At 33.5% G+C, this 22,021-nt stretch overlaps 2 protein-coding genes and 1 pseudogene across 2 annotated transcripts; 1 reads left to right on the plus strand and 2 right to left on the minus strand.

Annotated features, from left to right (window-relative positions):
* Positions 1–213: 213 nt before the first annotated feature.
* On the minus strand, positions 214–5,927 carry LOC112716488 (UDP-glycosyltransferase 83A1-like; annotated as a pseudogene).
* On the minus strand, positions 1,747–4,225 carry LOC112716487 (mitogen-activated protein kinase 9). Its single transcript, XM_029289788.2, has 7 exons — positions 3,733–4,225; positions 3,157–3,565; positions 2,904–3,031; positions 2,760–2,819; positions 2,476–2,625; positions 2,284–2,333; positions 1,747–2,180 (listed from the first exon to the last, which is right to left on the minus strand). Exons 1-7 carry the CDS (start codon positions 3,748–3,750, stop codon positions 2,120–2,122), a joined length of 876 nt encoding a protein of 291 aa, XP_029145621.1. The 5' UTR covers positions 3,751–4,225; the 3' UTR covers positions 1,747–2,119.
* Positions 5,928–16,414: 10,487 nt separating the features above from the next.
* Positions 16,415–17,060, plus strand: LOC140175759 (uncharacterized mitochondrial protein AtMg00810-like). The gene is made up of 2 exons (XM_072204308.1): positions 16,415–16,704; positions 16,820–17,060. Exons 1-2 carry the CDS (start codon positions 16,415–16,417, stop codon positions 17,058–17,060), a joined length of 531 nt encoding a protein of 176 aa, XP_072060409.1.
* Positions 17,061–22,021: the final 4,961 nt, after the last annotated feature.

Below are 22,021 nucleotides of genomic sequence, written 5' to 3' on the forward strand. Positions count from 1 at the left end.
ATTTTAATATACACTTAACATAATGTTAACTAAAAAGCCGACTAATACATCCCAAAAGAGATAACCTCCTGTGCATATCTTGAAAAAAAATTGTTTTAAAACATTTTTTTTAAATTCATTTAACAACCATGCAAAGAATGATTATACTAACAACAATAATGTCGCATAAAAAACTCGTAAACAGTTTTTCTTATTATTACATAATCATAACAAGGCAACTAGCTAACCATTAATTATCCTGTCAACCAAGTAAAAAACCTGTTTAAGTTCGTTGAAGAAGTACTTCCTTCTTCCATGTTGTGCTTTAGTTTTTCCATCAGCTTATGAGACCTTGATCTTGTTTTCTCATCACTAAGCAACTGATCTACTTTCTCTTTTATCTCTCCACGTGAGATCATTCCATTTTCATCCGAATCAAATGCCATTCCAACTTTCAATGCATCACAAATATAATTCTTATTGAAAAACTGGTCACCAGAATATGGCCAACACAGGAGAGGTACCCTATTAGACAAAGCTTCTATGGTCGAATTCCAACCGCAATGACTCACAAAACAAGCTATGGCAGGGTGGCTCAATACCATCTTTTGTGGAGTCCATCCAATTATTTTACCTTTATAACCCTTAAATTCAGGAGGGAGAGACATCTTGTTGGTGCAATTGGGATCTTGACGCACAACCCAGAGAAAGGGTCTATTGGTAAGTTCAAGTGCAAGTGCAAGTTCTGTAAATTGTCTTTGATTAAAGAGAGTTTCACTTCCAAAAGCAACATAAACTACAGAACATTGAGGTTGCTGATCTAACCAACTCATGCAAGATATATCTTCTTCCCAGAATTGTCCAGATGATATTTTTTGTTCAATAATGGACCTATTGGCGATAATATGTTTGGTAATAAGGAAAATGCTTCAGGTTCAAGTTCTGGTGTGCTATTACAGAGGAACCACTCGGTCAAATTTGAATTACGCATACAATGCATCATATACTTAAACATTTGCTTTCCAACAAACGGGTCGAACATATTTAGCCACCAAGAGACTTTAATTTCCATAGTTGGAATGCAAGATGATAACCACAATGGTTTTTCTGAGATTGAAAATCCTGCAATTCGAAACAAGATAAACTCTTACTTTGTGACCAAAGAAAATAAGAAATACATGTTGGATAAGAGGAAAGTTAGGTGCAGTTAACTTACCTTCACGTGAAGTTGATAATTAAAAATTGTTATATGAAAATTTAGTTTAATTACTCTATTAGTCCCTATAGTTTTACGAAATTTTCAATTAGGTCCTTATACTTTTTTTCCTTTTAATTGGGTTCCTATACATTAATTTTTTTTCAATTTAGTCCCTATTAATGTTAAACGTCAAAAAAATGTTAGTGAATTGTGAAATTACTTTTATACCCTTAGGGACCTAATTAAAAAGAAAAAAATATAGGGACTTAATTGAAAATTCGGTGAAACTATAAATATTCAATGAAAGATATTCCTATAATCCCTATTCAATGATTCTAAGACATGAAAAATATTTCTATAATTCCTTTTATTTTGTCACTATCATTCTTTTGCTTATTTATATACAAATTGTACCAAAAATACTTTCTCTTTTTTTTTTCGACTTTCAAAATACCTTATCTTAAAAACCTAAAAAAAAGAATGGATAAAATGAAATAGAAATAGTAGTAATAAGCATATATAAAATTCAATTTTCATCCTTCAAGTATTCATTATGATAATGCATCCAGTTTATATAATAAACTTTACATTAATACTTAAGAGCATACTTACATCTAGTTTGGAATTGGAGGAATGCATCCACCAATTGATATTGTATACAAATAAACAATAATCGATGTAAAATAAAATACTACAATTTTGTATGCGCCCTTTAGCAAATGGGCAAAAGATTTTCACTATGAAAAACCATGCTATGCCTAATGAATACAAAATTGGTGACTTCAATTCAATAGGTAACTACTCATGCCTGTCTAAGAATTTCTCTATAACGACTGAGAATGCCGCAAAGTCAGCACAACCAGCACATGCTGCTTTTGGACCACCTACAATCACAAAGCAACACCAAAGCATTCTGGCGCTTTCTCGTCAGAAGTTCATCCTTCACTCTCTCCTTCTCGAGCTCTTTCCTCTTCTTTTCTGCATTAATCTTTCGCTTCTTTTCCTGGATGAGGTTCAGACAATACACGGGAAGAAACATCATTCTAAATATTGAAATTCATGAAGATGAGTTGAGATTGATATAGTTTTATCATCAGTGGATTTACCTATCAAATACTTGTCCGGAAAGAACCATTGCTACATAATTAGCTGCTACCTGTAATTACAATTACAGTTACATTACATAAGGTATATTACCAAAGGAGTGCGTATAGAAATGAAGTTGCATTTGGTTAGATACAAATATGATTGCGGCATGTCATATGGTTGGATATCAAACTAGACTTTGAAAAACTAACCCTTGCAATGGACTCAGGTGGAGGACTGCCAAGCAAATCGGTCATGAGATCCAATTGGTGCACCACATTTTTACCCAAAAACAATGGCTTTCCATTGAGCATTTCTGCAAATATGCATCCAATGCTCCAGATATCAATTGCAGGGGTATACTGCACAACACAAGGATTAAAAATTTACATTTACATTTACATAGATATTCCATTCCATTACTTTTAAGCAAACTCATCTTGTTGTATCTTGCAGAAGCAACCCAAAGGTATTGTCAAAGTAGAGAGAAGCTTACTTTAGAGAAAAAAGAACCACAAAATTCAGGTGCCCGGTACCACCGAGTTGCAACATAGTCCTTAGTAAGAGTAAGTAAGTTAAGTCAGCAAGAGGTTGGTAAACAAGTAACATATTGACATGGCATGCACAATAGTACACTTACAGTCCAGAATATAGCTGATGGAGCATCATTAAAAATAACTCGAGCAAGTCCAAAATCACATATCTTTAGTTTGCAATCAGCATTGGCAAGAATATTTTTGGGCTTTAAGTCACGATGAAAAACATTTGCTGAGAGATAAACAGTATATATATATATATATATATATATATATATATATATATATATATATATATGAGTATAAATGCGATGGTAGTATGAACTAATTATAAGAAATTAGGAAACCTAATAACACCTGTATGTATATATTTGAGGCCTCGAAGAAGTTGGTACAAGAAAAATTGGTGATGCTCAGGTATAAGATCATCGTTTGCCTTGATTACTTGATGAAGGTCAGATTCAATCAACTCAAAGACAACGTAGATATCCTTGAACTCTTGACGGGAAGGAGGAAGCATAATATGTTTAATTTCTACTATATCAAGATGGCGAAGCAAGCGCAGGAGCTTAATTTCTCTTAGGATTCTTGTAGCATCCGATACATGTTCAAAAACATCATTGATTTTCTTGATTGCAACTTTTTCCCCAGTATGAGTGTCAAGGGCAGAGCCCACGACACCATAACTTCCTTTCCCGATGACTTCGTGGATTTGGTATCGGCTTGCCTCTCCATACTCAGTGAAAAACTCAGCTTCTGTAGAACCCTGTTTGATAAGCAGAAAATTCATTAGGGTCTAGGGTCCAGGGAAGGGGACAACAGTACACACTGGCAATGCCAATGCCAATGCTGTGATCGGGAATTACAATTACAATTACAATTACAATTAAATTACAATTACAATCTCGAGAAGAAAGGTTTGAGATCTGGAACCTTTTTGTGGGGATCCATGGAAGAATGTTTGAAGAAGATCTGGGTAGGGACTTTGAGGGGCTTCAATCCAGAGATATCAAAGTCATCGTCAATGGAAAGTTCAGTTTCTTGATTGCTAGTGGGAATAGAGGCCAATTGTGCCCGCAAATCTCTCACCAACAACACATCGAAGCATTAGAATTGGGAGATGCCGTTTGACTACTAGTTATTTTAAGAATAACATTTCTCCCGTTCTTAGTGTAGTAGGAGGAAGATTTGAGGAGCGGCGATTTGAGGCAAGGCACCGCGAGGCGCGGTGAGGCAAGGCGGGACGAGGGGATGCAATAGGTAAGGCAGACGAGCGAAGAAGAACAGAGCATCTGTGGGCGACGCAGAGGGACGACGACGCCGCCATGGAAGACGGCAGCAGAGTGCGACGGAGGAGAAATCTAATTGGGAACTTAGGAGAATAACCTAGGGATAGTTAGAGTTCTCTGATTTTGGGGGACAAAAATATAAAGGGCATTTTTGGTATTTTATAAAAATAGAGGTGTTTTTAATTAAATTTTTTGATTAAATTATGAGAATATTCGATTTTTTAATGGAATATTCTGTTATTTCAAACGGTTTTATGACGGTAAGGACTAAATTGAAAAAAAATTAACATACAAAGATCTAATTAAAAGGAAAAAAAGTATAAGGACCTAATTGAAAATTTCGTAAAACTATAGAAACTAATAGAATAATTAAACTTTTATTTAATGATTCTCAATTATCAATTTCATGTGAATTATAGTTAATTGCACGTGAGTTTTTACCTATATACCATGTTTTCAAAGAAATCGTACATCAATGCCAATATGAAAGAATAATTTTTTTAATATATATTTTGAACCAACATACTTCCTTAATGTTCTAAGTATGTAAAATGTATAACAAATAATTTTAGATACAAGACAACCGGAAAATGATAATTTCAAAGTTAAGGTTATTTCTTTTTTTTTACATGACGTGCCTTTAAATAACTGGTACAATTGTTGCAACAACAAAAACAATGATTAAATTTTTTTTTTATCCTGATTTAAGTCATTTTTCACCACTAATAATATTCAACTTTTATTACAAAGAACTTAATTATTTTAATTTGACTATTGTAGTTTCATTAAGAAAATGGGAATTTTCTAAAATTCTAACTTTCAGATCTATAGTTAAGAAATCTACATCTCTACTATATTGAGCAATGGAATCTGATAGAAGTATATAGGAGTATTTTTTATATGAATTAAGTCCAATCAAATTAAATAATAAGACTTAGAATAATGTCAGTCATAACTAATTTTTATTATAATAGACTAATTTGATTAAACTTAATTAACAAAAAGATTTAAACCCATTTATAAACTAATGCAAGTTGGTGAGATGTTAATTAATATTAAATTACCATCAGAGTCTAAGATGGCATCAGCAACAAGGTTGGAGGCGTTATACTGCAACACAAACAGTGATGCCGCCGCAGGCCAAAAGAATGCACCTTTGATTCCCACTTTCCTTGCAACTTCCAAAGCCCAACCCATGAACACATCAGCAACAACGCAAGTTACTTTAATGCCCTCATTCAATTGAAGATCTTCTATCAGCTTCTCAAGCTCTGAAGGCATGGTCCTCAATATGGAGTCGCATACCTCTCCTAGATTGACTCTGTCATGGTCAGGTCCCAACCCATCTGGGATTGCCACCAGTTTTATTGGTGAAGATGATCCCTTGTTGTTCTCCATGGATCTCACTACTCTCTTATGGCTGAAATCTGAGTTGACAAAGATGACATCGCATCCCTGATCAAGCAGCTTATGTGAAAGGATCATCATGGGGTTTACATGCCCTTGACCTGGAGCTGGTAGAACTAGCACTGTTGAGGTGCTCATCATGATGATTACACCTTTGTATTTTTTCACTTTTAATTTTGTGTTCCAATGAGTTTGATTATTCTCCCTTCCTTTATTTATCATTGCGGTTTTACTGTTTTAGATACATGTATCTATTCGGCTATTCTTTGGTGTACTGGGTGGAGATTTTTGAGATTTTTCCAAGGAATGTGCGGTGAATGTTACAATCAGTCACACTCTCGAGATCTATCCTCTTTTGTATTACTATTTTAATATAAGGAAAAGTCTATGGTGTAGTTATCATAACATCTAGTATTATAATTTTCTTAGTGATACAAAGTTCTACTTTTACTTTTTAGGTTTAGTTTTGCGAAATTTTTAATTAAGTTTTTATATATATATATATATATATTTAATTTGGTTTCTACACTAATTTTTTTTAATTGAGTTTTTACATTTTTTTTATTTGAGTTCTTGTACTATTTTTTTTAGTTGGGTCTTTATACAATTAAACCAATTACTACCAATAAATGGACTTAATTAAAAAAAATTGGTGCAGAAATTCAATTAAAAGAAAAAAAAATAGAGATCTAATTGAAAATTTTGCTAAGCTATAGAGACCAACAAAATAATTAAACTTTATTTTAATGACATACAACAAATTTAAGATTTTTTGACCCTTTTAAAATTAGGGTTATGCTACATATACACCAAAATCAGTTACCAAAGTCAGCTACCAGTATAAAATACATGCTAGAATATAAATATACATTGAAAATAAATTAAACCACATGTATTTATGCACAAATATATTAGTGGCTAATTTTAATGGCTAATTTTAGTGTACAAATAGCATTTTTCTTAAAATTAACTATGTTATTTGCATATTAAAATTAATTATTAATATAAAATATATATTAAAATATAAATATATATTAAAAATAAATTAAATTATACATATATTTATATATAAATATATTAGTAGTTGATTTTAGTGTATAAATAATATTTTTATTTAAAAAATATATAATTAGCAGTAACTATTAAATTAATAATTATGGAGTTTTTAACTTAAGATATTGGGCCAACTTTTCAGTAAGATCTCATATAATTGAGTCCGTTGTTATGATCTAATTTTTTTTTAAATAATGCAATATATTTTTATAAGTTGTGTAAAGGGATAAACGTAAATCGAATCGGATTGAATATGTTTAAAATCTTGATTCGATCCGCACTAAAATTATTGGATCAGATCTAATATTCGCAATTTTTTAGCTTGGATCGGATTAGATATCAAATATATATGCAAAATATAAAAATACTTTTTAAAAGTTTATTTTTATTAAAAACTAATAAAATATATTTTTTTATTCTTTTAAATATGTTTATCTTTCAAATAATATTAAATATATTTTTTAAAATAATAAAAATAAAATAATATACATATGATAATTATTAGTTGAAATAAAATATAAAAAAATATTTACTTATTTATTTTTTTTGCAGATCTGCCAATATGCGGATACCTACATAAAATCTGCAAAGCGATCTTATTAGTGTGCGGATCCAATCCATATCCACAATTTTCGAATCAGATTCAAATAAATACTACGGATATACAGATCAGATCTAATCCAGAAACATTACGCAACATTTTTTTTGCACGATTTATTTTTTTCCTTTTAGAATATTGTTTCTTTTTTCTTTAACATTTTTAGTTATGGTAAATAAAGTACAAAAAATTCTTATATGGTAGATCTTCTTCTTTTTCGCCTTTTTCTTTGCGTTTCTCCTCCTCCTCCTCCTCCTCCCTTTTTCACGTTCCTTTTTTTTACGTATTTTTCTCGTTATCGTCATTCTTTTTTTGTTGTTGTTGTTGTATTTTTTTCTCCTTCTCTCCCTGTGAAAAAGCAGTAGAAGGTGAGGAGTAAGAGTTTTTTGTGCAGAACAAAAATCAACTGAGATTATATTTAAAAATGAACTGAAATTATATTTAGAATGAACTGAAATCATTAAGTAATTTCAGTTCATTCTAAATATAATTTCAGTTTATTTCTGAATATAATTTCGGTTCATTTTTGAGTGAATTATTTTGTTATGATTCTTCTTGTTTCACTATCTTGAGAGGAATAAAACCAAGAAAAAGAGAAGAAAAATCAAACAAAAAAGAAAAAAATAATTCCTCAAAACTTCTCATCATGTTCTTCTTTTCTTGTCTTGTTCATCTAATCAAATAAAGAAGAAGAAACACATAATTCTACAAAATCACTTGATGAATTTGAATGTATTTTTATTCATGATTCAATTTTTTTGTGTGTTTGTTTTCGAATTAAGTTTGTGTGTCGCAATCATTAAGTAATTTCGATTTATTCTGGATTTAAATAAGGTGCATTTAGTTTGTGCTTGTTTTGAAATGAGTTTACATTCTGAATTTAATTTTCGGTTCATTCTAAATATAATTTCAGTTCATTTCTGAATATAATTTCGATTCATTTCTGTTCTGCACAATTCAAAATTCTTTCTCCTCACCTTCTACTGCTTCTTCACCAGGGAGAGAACGAAGAAAAGAAAAAAATACAGCGACAACAACAACAAAAGAATGACGATAAAGAGAAAACACGTGAAGAAAAAGGAACGCGAAAAAGAAGAAGGAGGAGGAGGAGGAGGAACGCGAAGAAGAAGAAGCTCCGTTATAAACGAGCGTGAGAAGAAGAAGAAGAAGAAGAAGAAGCATGTAATCACGCTCTTTTAATGATAGTGGTTTTTGTTGGTGTTAAGCCTATTTGGATGAACTTGGATGAAAAAAAGAATACTTGGATGTGTAGCAACACTAATAAATTAAAATGCATTTTTTTTTTGGGGATTTAGGGGAAGTTCTCCGACCCCCGACAAACTCTATAATTTTAATAGAGTTCGCCGGACCCCCGGCGAACTTCAAGTAGAGTTCGACACACTATATAAACCGTAGGGCCAATCCATTTTGTCCCTTTCCTCCTTCCAAACCTCTCTTCTTTTTCCTTCGCTTGTGATATTCAGAGTTTTCTCTACGAGATTTTTTGCCTTCCGACATCCATGAAGTTCGTTATCCATTATATTGGCAGCTTCAGGTCAGTATTTAACATATTAGTTAGGGTTACTGTTTACTATTTATATGTTAGTGTTGAGTTAAGAAATTAACCAAATTAATTAGTGATGACAAACATTATTTTATTGGACAAAATAAATAATTAAATATTAATTATTTATAATTATATGTTGCTTATCATTTATGATGATATGTTGCAGGCCAAAAATAAATATAATGTAGCAGCAGCCCAAGTGAATGCGAGAAACATATAAACAAGGCTGGTGGGCTAAAATAAAAACAAAGCCTAAAAGAAACAAAGAATACAAGGCAACCGGCTGAATGAAAAAGATCCAATCCAAGTCCGGTTGCCTCTCTCATTCAAACTCTTCCATCTTGCTCTCACCCAAACGCAACGTTAACCTGTCCCCTCTTAGTCAAAACTCAGAAAAAGAAAGAGAGAGCTTCTTCCCTAAGCTATTCATCAAAGAGGCAAGAAAGAGAAGATTAAGCAAATGATAGAAGTCTAATCACCCATCATCAATCTATATCAAGAAGAGGTTAGAAGTTAAAGGTGATTTTCATTTCCTTCTACATGCATCTCATTTTCTTCTCTTCTTCCCAACACTCTGCCATTCCAAAAATGGGTTACAAGGGAAAGTTGATTTCTGCTTTAATCTGCTGTGTATCTACGATTTCAAACGAATCTTGGGGACCAAGTTGGTTTTCAAGGGCTGAGATCTGGTTTACCATTGGAAGACTTGTTGTGGTTGCTGTATTGAGGCTTTCAGTAAAAAAGATGGTCAGAACGAAAGTTCCTAATTTAAGTAAAAATGGGAGAAAGTGAACGGCTGAGGTTGGTGAAGCACACTGCTCAAGAAGTTAACCTAGGAAGAGCAACCAAGCAACATGCAAGGAGATAAAAGAGGTTAGCTGTTCATTCAGAAGCCAAAGAGAGAAAACCAGAGTTTGGTGAGTTATGTTCTGTAAAGAAGTTCCTCTACTTGGATAATGCTTTCTTTCAAAGAAGCATTCGGCCAATACTGAAGAACTGAATCTGAGGCTTACAAATCTGGTTTATCACATAGCAAAGAGGCTGTTGATGAAGTCAATCTCCTTCATGTTTTTACAGATTGTAATGTACTTTTCAATGTTTATCTTTCTGTAATTTCTTGAGTGAAAAGACATTGTGAGTGTAACACCCTACCACACAGAGCCTTACACTTAAGTCATAAAACAGATGTGGCAAGGTATTACGACCTCTAAAAGAAAATGATATGTACATAAATATAGTTGGATGAAATCATATCTAGGAGCCTTGAAGGATAAGCTAAACAAATACGATAAACAAAATCGTTTCACACTTGCATGGATATTCGTAAAATGGACAGGTAAAATCGAAAGAAAACTGAAAACATATATACATATCAGAGTTCCAAAACTCAAATAGCAAGCTCCAGACTCGACCTGCGAAGCTAAAGCCAGCCAGAGTATATAATTATATATATATACAACCCAAAATAAAACTCAAATCACAAAATAAACACTTGTATCTCCAAGTTATCCTCTAGGAGGGACAAAACACAAATATGTACATGCGAAGATTTCTATAAACATATATACGTAGCATAAAACAAAATATGACAGTCCAAAAGATAGTTCTTCGCTTGTAAGGAGGGTCTCCAGACGCTCAACGAGGTGCCTCTCGACCTGCATCTGAAAACAACAACATAGTATGGGGTGAGAATAAGAGGTTCTCATCATGGTAAAGGTGCCCGCATAGTTAATATAAAAGGTCCCGGGAGAGCCAGAGGCATTCCTAGAACTTCGACACTCAGATTTCAGCTTAAGAATTCAACTAAACCAGAAATTAGGTAAGTTGTCTAAGGTATTCTAGTTCTGAATCTAACTTTAACCTAATACTTCACGTTCCGTCTCCTCCAATCCTCCGAATCACTGGTGGAACAACCCCCTCCACACCTCTGCCAAGAGGGATTTCTCAGAAAACATACACATACAATTCAAGCAAGAAAAACACAGATAGAGAAGCATTTACAGCAGGTAGAACAAGTAACAGCTAAGCAGAATTAAATAGCTAAGCCAACTAAAACAATACACACTCAAATAAAGCAGACAAATGCGTATGATGTATGCCTGTCCTATGACTGATGAGTCTGATCTGTCGGTTATACAGCCAACCCGACATGTCCTGGTAGTTAACCATTGGACAGTCCCTCTGTGCGCGCATGCCCAAGCTCAATAATATTCCATGGAGTGAAACCCCAAACTCAAATATAATATTTCATGGAGTCACTCTCCAAGCTCAACAATATAGTATTCCATGGAGTCAAACTCCAAGCTCAATAATATTCTATGGAGTCAAACTCCAAGCTCAAATATAATATTCAATATTCATATGTATATATACATGCCCATGGGGAAATCCGGGGAGTTAAAGTGTCCGGTCACATCTTGCGACAGAGGGTCAACAAATAGTCTCAAATACACAAGCCACATAATAATCTCTTTCTTTTAAAATAACATTTTAAATCGAAAACTCTAGTTCTTACAGAAACTTTGGCAGTACCTCCTCTAAAACTCGAATTTCTGCCACTCTTCAAGGGTCCCAACTACCAAACCAAACACCTCTCAATCATTCAATTCACTTCCAGTAACAAATTAGTTCAAAACCAAACAAATACCAATATTAAGTCTTTTTCCAGAACCCACCAACTCCAACAGCAAATTATTAACAACAACTAAACCACACATTTTATACCATATACACAATCCATCAATTATTCATTTAGTTCATTCCTATCTTAAGGTCTTATAGCCTAAGTTTTCACGTGACATTAAACATTAACTAAGAGAAACCAAAATCATACCTTCGTATGGAATTAAAATACTCGAAACTCCGAAGAAGCTTTCTGACCGACCTATTGAAGAAAAAAATGTCTAGAATCGTTTATGCCTTCTAAAATTCTAGTTGGCCAAAGTCAAGGGATAAAGGAACTATGTTACCGTCAACTTTCACCGGTTAAAAGTGGTGCCAACATGTAGAGGAGAAGAATACAAATACTTTTATCGAATTAAATTTTTGATTGGAGTTACGGATTGTAAGAAATCAAAGCCAAAAGTTTGGTGGGATTTACGTCTCTCTCGGTCACGCTCTTCTCTCTCGCCGTTTTCTTTCCCTTTTTTCCTCTCGCATACGCTAATCAGATATATATGTATCATTAATACACCGCCTTGGATTTCTTTATTGTATATATGCCTTACAATACACACATATATATGCAACCTAATGCATAATGATAGTAATAATATATATGCAACTTAATGCAAAAATCGAAACCGACTTTTATTTTTGTGCTTTATGATTAATAATAGTAATAATATTATTAGCAATAGTAATGATAATCATGTAATAATAATAATAATAAACGTAATAATAGTAATAACAATAGTAACGTAATGAATATAATAATAACAATGAATATATAATACTAGGGAACAAAACTATATAAACTTGTAATACATATAATACTCACGATAACTATGCCCAATAATAATAATAATAATAATAATAATAATAATAATAATAATAATAATTTATATATAAAGTTAATAATATATGAGTTACTAATTTAAATAACATTAGTAATTTAAGGGTGAAAAGTATTTGGTAAAGCATTAGTAAAGCTAAATTCAGCAAAAGTACTAATATTTATTCATATCGACAGATATCGAACTCGATAATAATATTATTAACTAAACTTTATTTTTAAATTAAAATATCAATTACTCAAATTAAAATATACATATAAGTTTTATTACTTATAAATTACTAGAATTATAGTTTTAATTATGTAAAATATTTCATTATATATATATATATATATATATATATATATATATATATATATAAAAGAATATGAATTTGATTGAATTCAAATAGTTATAAAATTAGTTCAATTACTGATAATAAAATAATTTCTAAAAATAGAAAATTTTAATTTATGAAATAAATGATAACTTATTTATATTTATTTTTTTAAAATTGAGGGTCGCTACAGTGAGAGAGCTCAAGTAAAAGTCTTGAGTGAAAAAAGGCTGAGTGATACACTTGAGAGAAAAGCCTAGAGTTATTTCAGATTTCTTTAGGTTGATTAAGTGTCTTGTATCTTGTACCTGTTAGGTATCCCTTTCTTAGTTGAGTTAGCACTAAGAGTGAAGAGTTAGGTATTAGCATAGCCAATGTCAAGTTAGGTTAGAATTTGAGTGTGAAAGGATTGGGTCAATCCTGTGGAATTGGTGTATGTAATACTTTTAACTATAGTGAAAATTCCTCCATTGTTGTGGAGGAGACTAGACGTAGGTTGCATAGCACAAGGCAACCGAACTAGGATACATGTTGGTATTAGCTTTTCTCTTCTCTACTGTGTTCTGTTTTCTGATATTCATGAGACAAAAATAAATTGTCTCATAAATTTTCGCTGCTGAGTACAAACAGAATCAGAATTGAAAGTTTGTTTTAAAAGGGTCACAACAGCAACTTAAAAGGAAGGCATAGATTCAACCCCCTTTCTCTAAGCCTACCACAACCTTCAGTTAGTTAGAGTATGTAACATATTAGTTAGATTTTTTATGTTTTTGTTTTCAAGTACGATTATTGTTTATTGTTTATAACATGTTAATTAGAGTAAGTAATTAGTTAATTGTTAATTAGTTTAGTCGGAATAATTAGTTTAAGTTTTGAGTTAGATAGTAATTATTAGAATATCATAATTAGGGAACAAAATCAGGAAAATATCAAAGAAGATTAGAAAAAAATCAATGTAATTATTAGGATATTATTCCATAACAAGCGTACTCTTAGCGTACTCTTGGTCTATATATTGGTAAGAACCTTGTAATCACAGATGAGAAATATGAATAAAAATAATACTTTTTTAAATAATTCTTTGTTTCTTTCCTAAACTCTTTATACCATGGTAACATGGTATCAGAGCAGAGTTGGGTTCTTGGAATTCAAAATTCTGACGAATTCACATTACAAATTACAAATATGCCACGCAATAGTTTTGGCATGCGATCATCACAAACCAATTATGACAATTTGTCAATTGGTTTCAAACTAAACGGATATAATTATCCATTACGGGCAACTCTGATGGTAAAAGCAATTGGTGGAAGAAGAAAGAAGAAACACACCAAAGAAAACAGCTTTAAGATTGTGGGTTACCCAGATTGGAAGAAAAACAATCCCAAATTATCAAGAAATCAGAGTAAGGGAGTTGTCGCTGTGAGCATCCCAGAAGTCACTAGTAGCGGTGGCGAGGCCAGAAGAGAGGGAACAAGTCACGATGGCAAGGCAGCAACGGCGGTAATAAGCGCAAGGACTACTGAATTCTTTGGCTGCTCAGCCCAAACCGCGACTCAATATAAAGGGGAAACCCAAAATCAGAATCCAATTGAAAAGATAAATGAATGGATTTTCGATTGTGGGGCTACCGATACTATGACTCATGACCTTCATGATTTTAACAGCTTGACTATATCCTCAAAAGTCCATATTGAAATAGCTAGTGGAGAATTAATTGATGTTAAAGGCGGAGGCTCCATTACTTTTTCAGAAAAATTGAAATTAAAAAATTGCCTCTATGTCCCTGCACTATCATCAAAATTATTGTCTGTTAGCCAAGTAACAAAGGAACTAAATTGTGTGGTACTCATGTACTCTACCTTTTGTCTTTTACAGGACATTCTTACGAAGGAGATCATTGGGCGTGGTACTGAGCGAGAAGGCCTTTACTACGTTGATGAAGTAGCACACCAGGGTCATGCCATGCTTGCTCACAGAACGGTTACTAGGCAACTTTGGTTATGGCACAGGCGTCTCGGACATCCTTCATTTGGGTACTTCAAGTTACTATTTCCTAATCTTTTTACAAGTAGTACTGAACCCCCAAATGTGAAACTTGTATTCGTGCAAAAAATCACAGAGTTTCTTTTCCTCCAACCAACACTAGAGTCAATTCTAGTTTTTCTCTAATACACTCTGATGTGTGGGGTCCAGCTCCTATTTTCCATAATAATTTTCAATATTTTGTATTATTTGTGGATGATTTCTCTCGCATGACTTGGGTATATTTTTTAAATCTGAAGTACCTGACAAGTTTTTTGCTTTCTACCAAATGATTCAAACTCAATTCAACAAGAAAATCCAAGTACTTCGCTCAGATAATGGTGGGAAATTTATAAATCAGTCAATGCGCGATTTTTTTATGAAAAATTGTCTTATCCATCAAACTTTCTGCCCAAATACACCTCAACAAAATGGTGTGGCTAAGCGGCGAAATCGTAAGTCACTTGAGATGACCCGAACCATGCTTTTTGATGCACAAGTTCCAAAATTTTTTTGGCCTGAAGCTATAACGACCTCTGCCTACTTACTAAATTACCTACCTACCCAAGTTCTCCACCACAAAATACCCTTACAAGTCTTGGCTACTCAAACTGCAATCCCGCCTATTATAACCTTACCACCTCGAGTATTTGGATGTTCCGTCTTTGTCCATATTCCCAAAGCCAATAGAACCAAACTTGATCCTTGTGCAGAAAAATGTGTTTTGTTGGGTATGCTACACACCAAAAGGGGTATAGGTGCTACAATCCAATCACTCGTCGTATTCATGTGACCATGGATTGTGATTTTTTGGAATCCGAATTTTACTTCATCCGCCAACATGGCATTCAAGGGAAGAACAATAATGAACCACCAAGTTGGCTAAATAACCTTTGTTGCCCAGAAACTGTTCAAACAGAGCAAGTAGATGGAGCTACCGAACATACTTCACGCAACGTAGAAAACAACTCAGTACATAAAACCAGTGAGAGTCCTTTTGAGAATGTCAGACAAGAGGTAAGTAACTATCAATATGATAATTTACTCCCTATTTTTAATAAAGCCACTAACAATAACAGTATAACACTGGAACATGAAGAACCAGAGCTCAATACCTTTATTCTTCCTCCAAGAAGAAACAGAAGGATGCCTCCTGATCGGTACTCACCAGAACATGTTCTCCGTAACTCAAGATACCCGATAAGAGTGGCTAGAGAAGGAATAGCAGATGTTGCAAAAGCTTTTTCCATCAGACTCTTAACAGAAGACATTCCAAGAACTGTCCGAGAAGCCAATGAGAAAGCTAAATGGCGAAAAGCCATGAATACAGAAATGGAAGCTCTAGAGAAAAATAAAACTTGGGAGAAGTGTCTCCTACCGGCAGGAAAAAAGTCAATCGGGTGCAAATGGGTTTTCACCATTAAACACAAGGCATATGGCACTATTGAACGGTACAAGGCAATGTTGGTGGCCAAAGGTTATACACAAACCTATGGTATCGACTACACTGAAACTTTTTCACCGGTTGCAAAGATTAATACTATCAGGGTGTTGTTTTCAATAGCCGCAAATGAAGATTGTCCACTCCATCAATTTGATGTCAAGAATGCTTTCTTGCATGGAGAGTTGAAAGAAGAAGTGTACATGGAAGCTCTTCCAAATTTCTCAACGGAATTTAGAAAAAAATGAAGTTTGCCGGTTAAAGAAGGCTCTTTATGGACTTAAACAATCTCCACGTGCCTGGTTTGGAAGATTTACAGATGCCATGAAAAGGTATGGGTACAAGCAAAGTAACTCTGATCATACCCTTTTTTTGAAAAAAGGGGAGATTTAATCACTTGCCTAATGATCTATGTGGATGATATGATCGTAACGGGAAGTGATGCTACAGAAATTGAAAAATTGAGAAGGAACCTATTTATAGACTTCGAAATGAAGGATTTGGGAAGACTAAAATATTTCTTAGGAATAAAGGTTCTACGATCTAGTAAAGGAATCTTTATCTCCCAAAGAAAGTACATTTTGGACCTTCTGGCAGAAACAGAAATGGTGGATTGCAAACCAGTAGATACGCCCATGCAAATTAATCATAAGTTGAAGATAGTAGAAGGTGCCACCTTAGTAGATAAGGAAAGGTACTAGCGACTGGTTAAAAATCAAATTTACTTATCACATACTCAGCCTGACATAGCTTATGCTGTGGGATAGTAAGTCAGTTTATGCATAAGCCACAAGAAGATCATATGGAAGCTGCCATGAGGATAGTTTGAAGAGAGCTCCAGGAAGTGGAATCATTTTCAAAAGGAATGACCATTTGAAGGTTGAGGCATACACTGACGCAGATTGGGCGGGCAACCCAAATGATAGAAGATCAACAGCTGGTTACTTTACACTGGATGGAGGCAACCTAGTAACTTGGAAAAGCAAGAAGCAGAAAGTTGTAGCTCTTTCAAGCGCAGAGGCAGAATTTCGAGGATCGTTAAAGGCATAACTAAAGTATTGTGGTTAAGAAAATTTATGACTGAGATTGGGTTTTCACCACAATTGCCAAGCCAGTTGAAATGTGACAACAAAGCCTCAATCAGCATTTCAGAGAATCCCGTACAACATGATAGAACAAAACGTGTTGAGGTGGATCAACACTATATCAAAGAAAAAATTGAGAATGACATTATTGAGCTTCCATTTATGAGATCAGAAGATCAGTTGACTGATATTCTTACTAAAGCAGTTTCAAGACAAGCCCTTGCTAAAGTTCTAACCAAGCTGAGTATTGGTGATCCCACTACTCACCTTGAGGGGGAGTATTAGAATATCATAATTAGGGAATAAAATCAGGAAAATATCAAAGAGGATTAGAAAAAAATCAATGTAATTTATTAGGATATTATTCCATAACAAGCGTACTCTTAGCATACTCTTGGTCTATATATTGGTAAGAACCTTGTAATCACAGAAGAGAAATATGAATAAAAATAATACTTTTTTAAATAATTCTTCGTTTCTTTCCTAAACTCTTTCTACCATGGTAACAGTAATTAGAATGATACATAGTTAAATTAAGTTATCAGTTAATTATTGATTAGTATGTTTATAGAGTTAGTTGAATATGTAACTGGATTAGATTAGATTAGAATGATACATAGTTAGTAAAATTAAGTTATAAGTTAAATTATTCATTAGTATATTTATAGAGTTAGTTGACAACCTCGTGTAGTTAGCCTACATTTTAATTAGTAAGTTTATGAAATGATTAAGATATAAGACAATTTGTTAATTTAATTATGTCTTTTAAAAATTTAGTTAATTTGAAAGAAATTGAGTTCAGTTTATGTTATTTTATTTTACTAGAGTATAGTTAGATTGAGCAATAGTTATTGGGGTACGAGCATACGCTTTATAGATTGGATCAAGTTGAGCACTACACTTTTATCACTCTTGTTTATTATATTGTAATAAAATTTGAATTTGTAATTTTATGTGTTGATCCTCTTTTTTTAAAATTTTTTATTTTTTCATTTGGTAGGCGCCTCAGATTCTTGTGCACTAGACGGAATTCGATGAGATTCCCGCCTAAGCAGATTAGGCCTATCTCAGGCGAGTCAGGTTTGAGCATGTGGTGTATATGGTGGAGTTCAAGCATGATTGGCCATTAGTGTCAGCGTTAATAGAGAGGTAGAGACTTGAGTCCCACACGTTTCATCTACCGTGCGGGGAGATGATTATAACCCTGCAAGACGTGGCCTACTAGTTGGGATTCAGGATCGATGGGAATCCTTTTAGTGGCTGTATCGGCGGGTGGGAGTAACACCATGATGAATGGTCCATTGATGACTTCTGCCAGCAGCTACTGGGTGCTGTTCCTGACCTTGAGGATAGACTGTCACAGAACAAGTGGACTGTCAAACTCACATGGTTTCACAATACTGTCTGCGAAGAGCTAGAGATGGACGCCATTGAGGAGCGTCTGTTGTAGTACAAGAGAGGGTAGATCATGCAGTTGATCGGGGGTATCTTATACCCGGATGCATCTTACTCAAGCCAAGGCAAGGCCAAACCAGGCCAAAGCTGTGTCACAAGTTGCACCCAAGTACCTAAAAACACATCAACAGTTAGCACATATACATGATGACTTTATATATAACTAAGGACAATGAAATGAATCTTACCGGGAAAGTACATTTGCATAGCGAATAACCAATGAGGAAACTCATTGTATGACTCCTCCCAATCGCCGTATATTCTAGCGATTTGTGTGTCACCGTAGTAATTCATCTCTTTTTCCTCATCACCATCATCAAGAATTTTTGCTGGTTCATCATCAGCATCGTCTCTGTCATCGGGGTTACCTTCATAGGATCCATCATCGGACCCCTTATAGCAGAACCCTCATGACTTTTAACATTATCTTCCATCATGTCAGCATTTCCAAGTTCAACGTTTGAACCCTTTTGACTACCTTCAAGTGGCATATTTAGATCGACCATCATCCTTCTAATATTTCGTCTAACAGCTCCACTTAAAGGACTGTCATCGACAGTATACGCAGATGATCCTTGTCCAAGTATTTTTATCCATAATAACATTACAAGAATAATTTTTTTTAAATTATAGTTCACTTTGTTCTAACAGTATAAATTATGCATGACACAAAAGATTTATAAAATCAAATTACTTTTACAAAAAAGTCGTAAGTTGACAAAAGTCTCTGGTTAAGAAGACCAAGATATCTGCAGATAAAAAATTAAATAATAAGATTTTTAGTTATTATTTTTATATGAAAAAGTCTAATTTTTTATTAATAATTAATTTTAACATTCATTATCTAAAATTTAAAATAATTTAATGTGTATACTTTTATATTTAAAACATTTTAATTGTAAAAAAATATCGGATGACATATTTTGATTTGTCAAATTATTACTAATATAAAATATAAATATATTGTAGTCATTTTCCATAAAAAAATAATATTAAATTAGACCAATTCAAGATTTAATTCACTGTTTTTTTAGTCAAATTAATTTGTCTGGTCTAATTTTGATTAAAATAACACGGTTTAATCAATTATATATGTTAAATTTTAATTATTAGAAAATATCTTAAAAAAAATATTTTAGACGTTTTTATCTGAGTGGCTCCCTAAAAAAAAGAGCGCTCAACAGGTAAAGACACACATTCCATATCACCTTAAACACTATTGATTTTAGCATCGCAATATTTTGTAGGTTACCCACTCAATTTAGTTCTACGCAGACTAAACTTAAGATCTCCAATTTTCATCCTATAAACTCAATTTAAGTACGAACTACAAAACATATATATATAAACTCAAGAGTTTTTTTTTTGGGCACTACAAAAAAAATACGTTTTAGCGACAAACTTTTAGTGGCAATAACATAATGGCCACTAATTTCTTAATTTAAGTTATGTTTTTGCGGTAATTATATATTTGTCATTATTACTATATATTATAACGGCCATTATTACTATTGCCAGAAAATTTTTATCTTTTATTATTTGTAATTTTAACTTTTTTAAATTATTATAGTGGCCATTATCATTATTGCCACTAGACTTTATTATTACTTTCTTTTTATTATCCCTAAATCAAAATTGAAAACGGAGAGAGAGATAGGAAAACTGGAAAAGGAAGAGAATTAGAGAAGGGAGAAGGGACAAAAGTACACCTGAAAGTTCACACGTTGGACATAATTACACTTCAATCATTTAATGAGTCACACATGCACACTATTTATACACTCCGGCGGATACATTTACCTTTCCATCCATCGGCGTGTGGCGTCGTTAAATGATTAAAGTGTAATTGTGTTCAGGGTGTGAACTTTCAGGTGTATTTTTGTCCCTTCTTCCTTAAGAAAATAAACACGAAAAATATTGTGTCCGCCGGAGTGTATAAATGGTGTGCACGCGTGATTCATTAAATTATTGAAGTGTAATCGTGTCCAACGTGTGAACTTTTAGGCGTACTTTTGTCCTTTCTTCCATTAGAGAAGTATTAACACCGGGTTAATTCGCGTACTTTCCTCCACCGCCGGCCACCACCGCTGTAACCGTTGCCATCGCCGACAGCTGCCTCCATCATCCTACTCCTTGGACCTCATTTCCATCCGATCCACCTTTGATCCACATCGCTGTCATCAATTGTTCATCTCAGATTTACATCGCCAAGGTCTTCCAGCCACCGTTGCGACTCTTGTCACAACACCGCATCTCCGCCGCTTACACCGCCGCCATTCTTGCGTGTAGACGCACAAGATCGTCGCTGCCGGTAGGTCTTCTCCGTTTATTTTTTCAATCTAGGTTACAATATTTAGAAGCATGTGATTCTCTCTGTGTATTATTACTTTTGCCCTGTTTGCTTGCTTGATCCTAATGAATCTAGAGGATCAAGTTGAAATCGAAATGTTTCAGATTCTAATTTTTTGTTTGCTATGTCTTCTCCGTTCTTGCTTGCTTGATCCGCCATTCTTGCTTTCTTGTTCTGTTTATATTTGGATTTCAGATCCTAATTTTAATTGTTTGAAATGCTTTCTGTAGAGTTTCATTAAGATTATGTTTGCATTATTGCTCAGAATATAAACATGTTTCTAATTCTGTGGTTTTTCTAATTCTATGATTTTTAGAATATCATCCCTATACTTGGATGCGGAAGTTCAGAAAATGGATAACAATTCTGAGTTGGTTAAAAATTAGATGGACTGATTCTGAATTAATTTAGAGCTTATTTAAAACTAGAGAACTAGTCCATAATCAATATTGAACTACAGTTTTTCTTTCACTTAAAAGTGTCTACTCCATCAAGAAACAAAAAAAGAATTGAGTTATCCATAATCAATATCGAAAAATACAAAGATAAACATGAGGATGACTAGAGATATCTTGCTGTTACTACTTTTCTTATTAAATGTGTGGGTTCCAGGTAGAAGAAACACCAATTTGTTACTTGATTCTATTTCAGCTGAACTCTGAGCAGAATTTCATGGGAAAAAAAAAACTCAAACTCACTTCCATGTTGTACACTTTTCAGGATATCTGTTTGTTTTGTTGATGTTTCCTGTTCAGATGCTACACTTGTGTTACGGGCTCTAGTTTTGCCCTTCCGTCTACCTAACTCTTATCATAATGTTGTTCCATGCATTTTAATTATTTGTTATGTTTTATCATGGCTCCCTTTCCGTTGGCAAGTTTGATGTTGCTTTGTTAGTTCCCTTACTAGCCCTAGTTTTGTCATTGCAGCATATCCTTTTCCCCATATCTAGGCCTTTTAAAGGTGAGTATTTTCTTGATGTGAGGCTGAAAAATGTTCTGTACCACCTGTTTCATTCCTTTTATTGTGAATCTGGAAGTTTGTTTATTACAATACTCTTTATTAGTTTGTCTTTTATAAAAATATTTAGGCAGTTGTTTTATAATTAGGTATTATTTTAT

Source organism: Arachis hypogaea, chromosome 10 (assembly GCF_003086295.3).
Source record: "Arachis hypogaea cultivar Tifrunner chromosome 10, arahy.Tifrunner.gnm2.J5K5, whole genome shotgun sequence".
Taxonomy (NCBI): Eukaryota; Viridiplantae; Streptophyta; class Magnoliopsida; order Fabales; family Fabaceae; genus Arachis; species Arachis hypogaea.

What these genes read in the sequence shown, in the direction of transcription:
- LOC140175759 (XM_072204308.1), top strand. Translation starts at nt 16,415, where the DNA reads ATGATCTATGTGGATGATATGATCGTAACGGGAAGTGATGCTACAGAA. An exon ending in ACCTTAGTAGATAAGGAAAG is followed by an intron (nt 16,705 to 16,819) that starts GTACTAGCGACT and finishes ATCATATGGAAG; the next exon opens with CTGCCATGAGGATAGTTTGA.
- LOC112716487 (XM_029289788.2), bottom strand. An exon ending in CCTCAAATATATACATACAG is followed by an intron (nt 3,032 to 3,156) that starts GTGTTATTAGGT and finishes TTTATCTCTCAG; the next exon opens with CAAATGTTTTTCATCGTGAC. An exon ending in CACCTGAGTCCATTGCAAGG is followed by an intron (nt 2,334 to 2,475) that starts GTTAGTTTTTCA and finishes TTGTAATTACAG; the next exon opens with GTAGCAGCTAATTATGTAGC.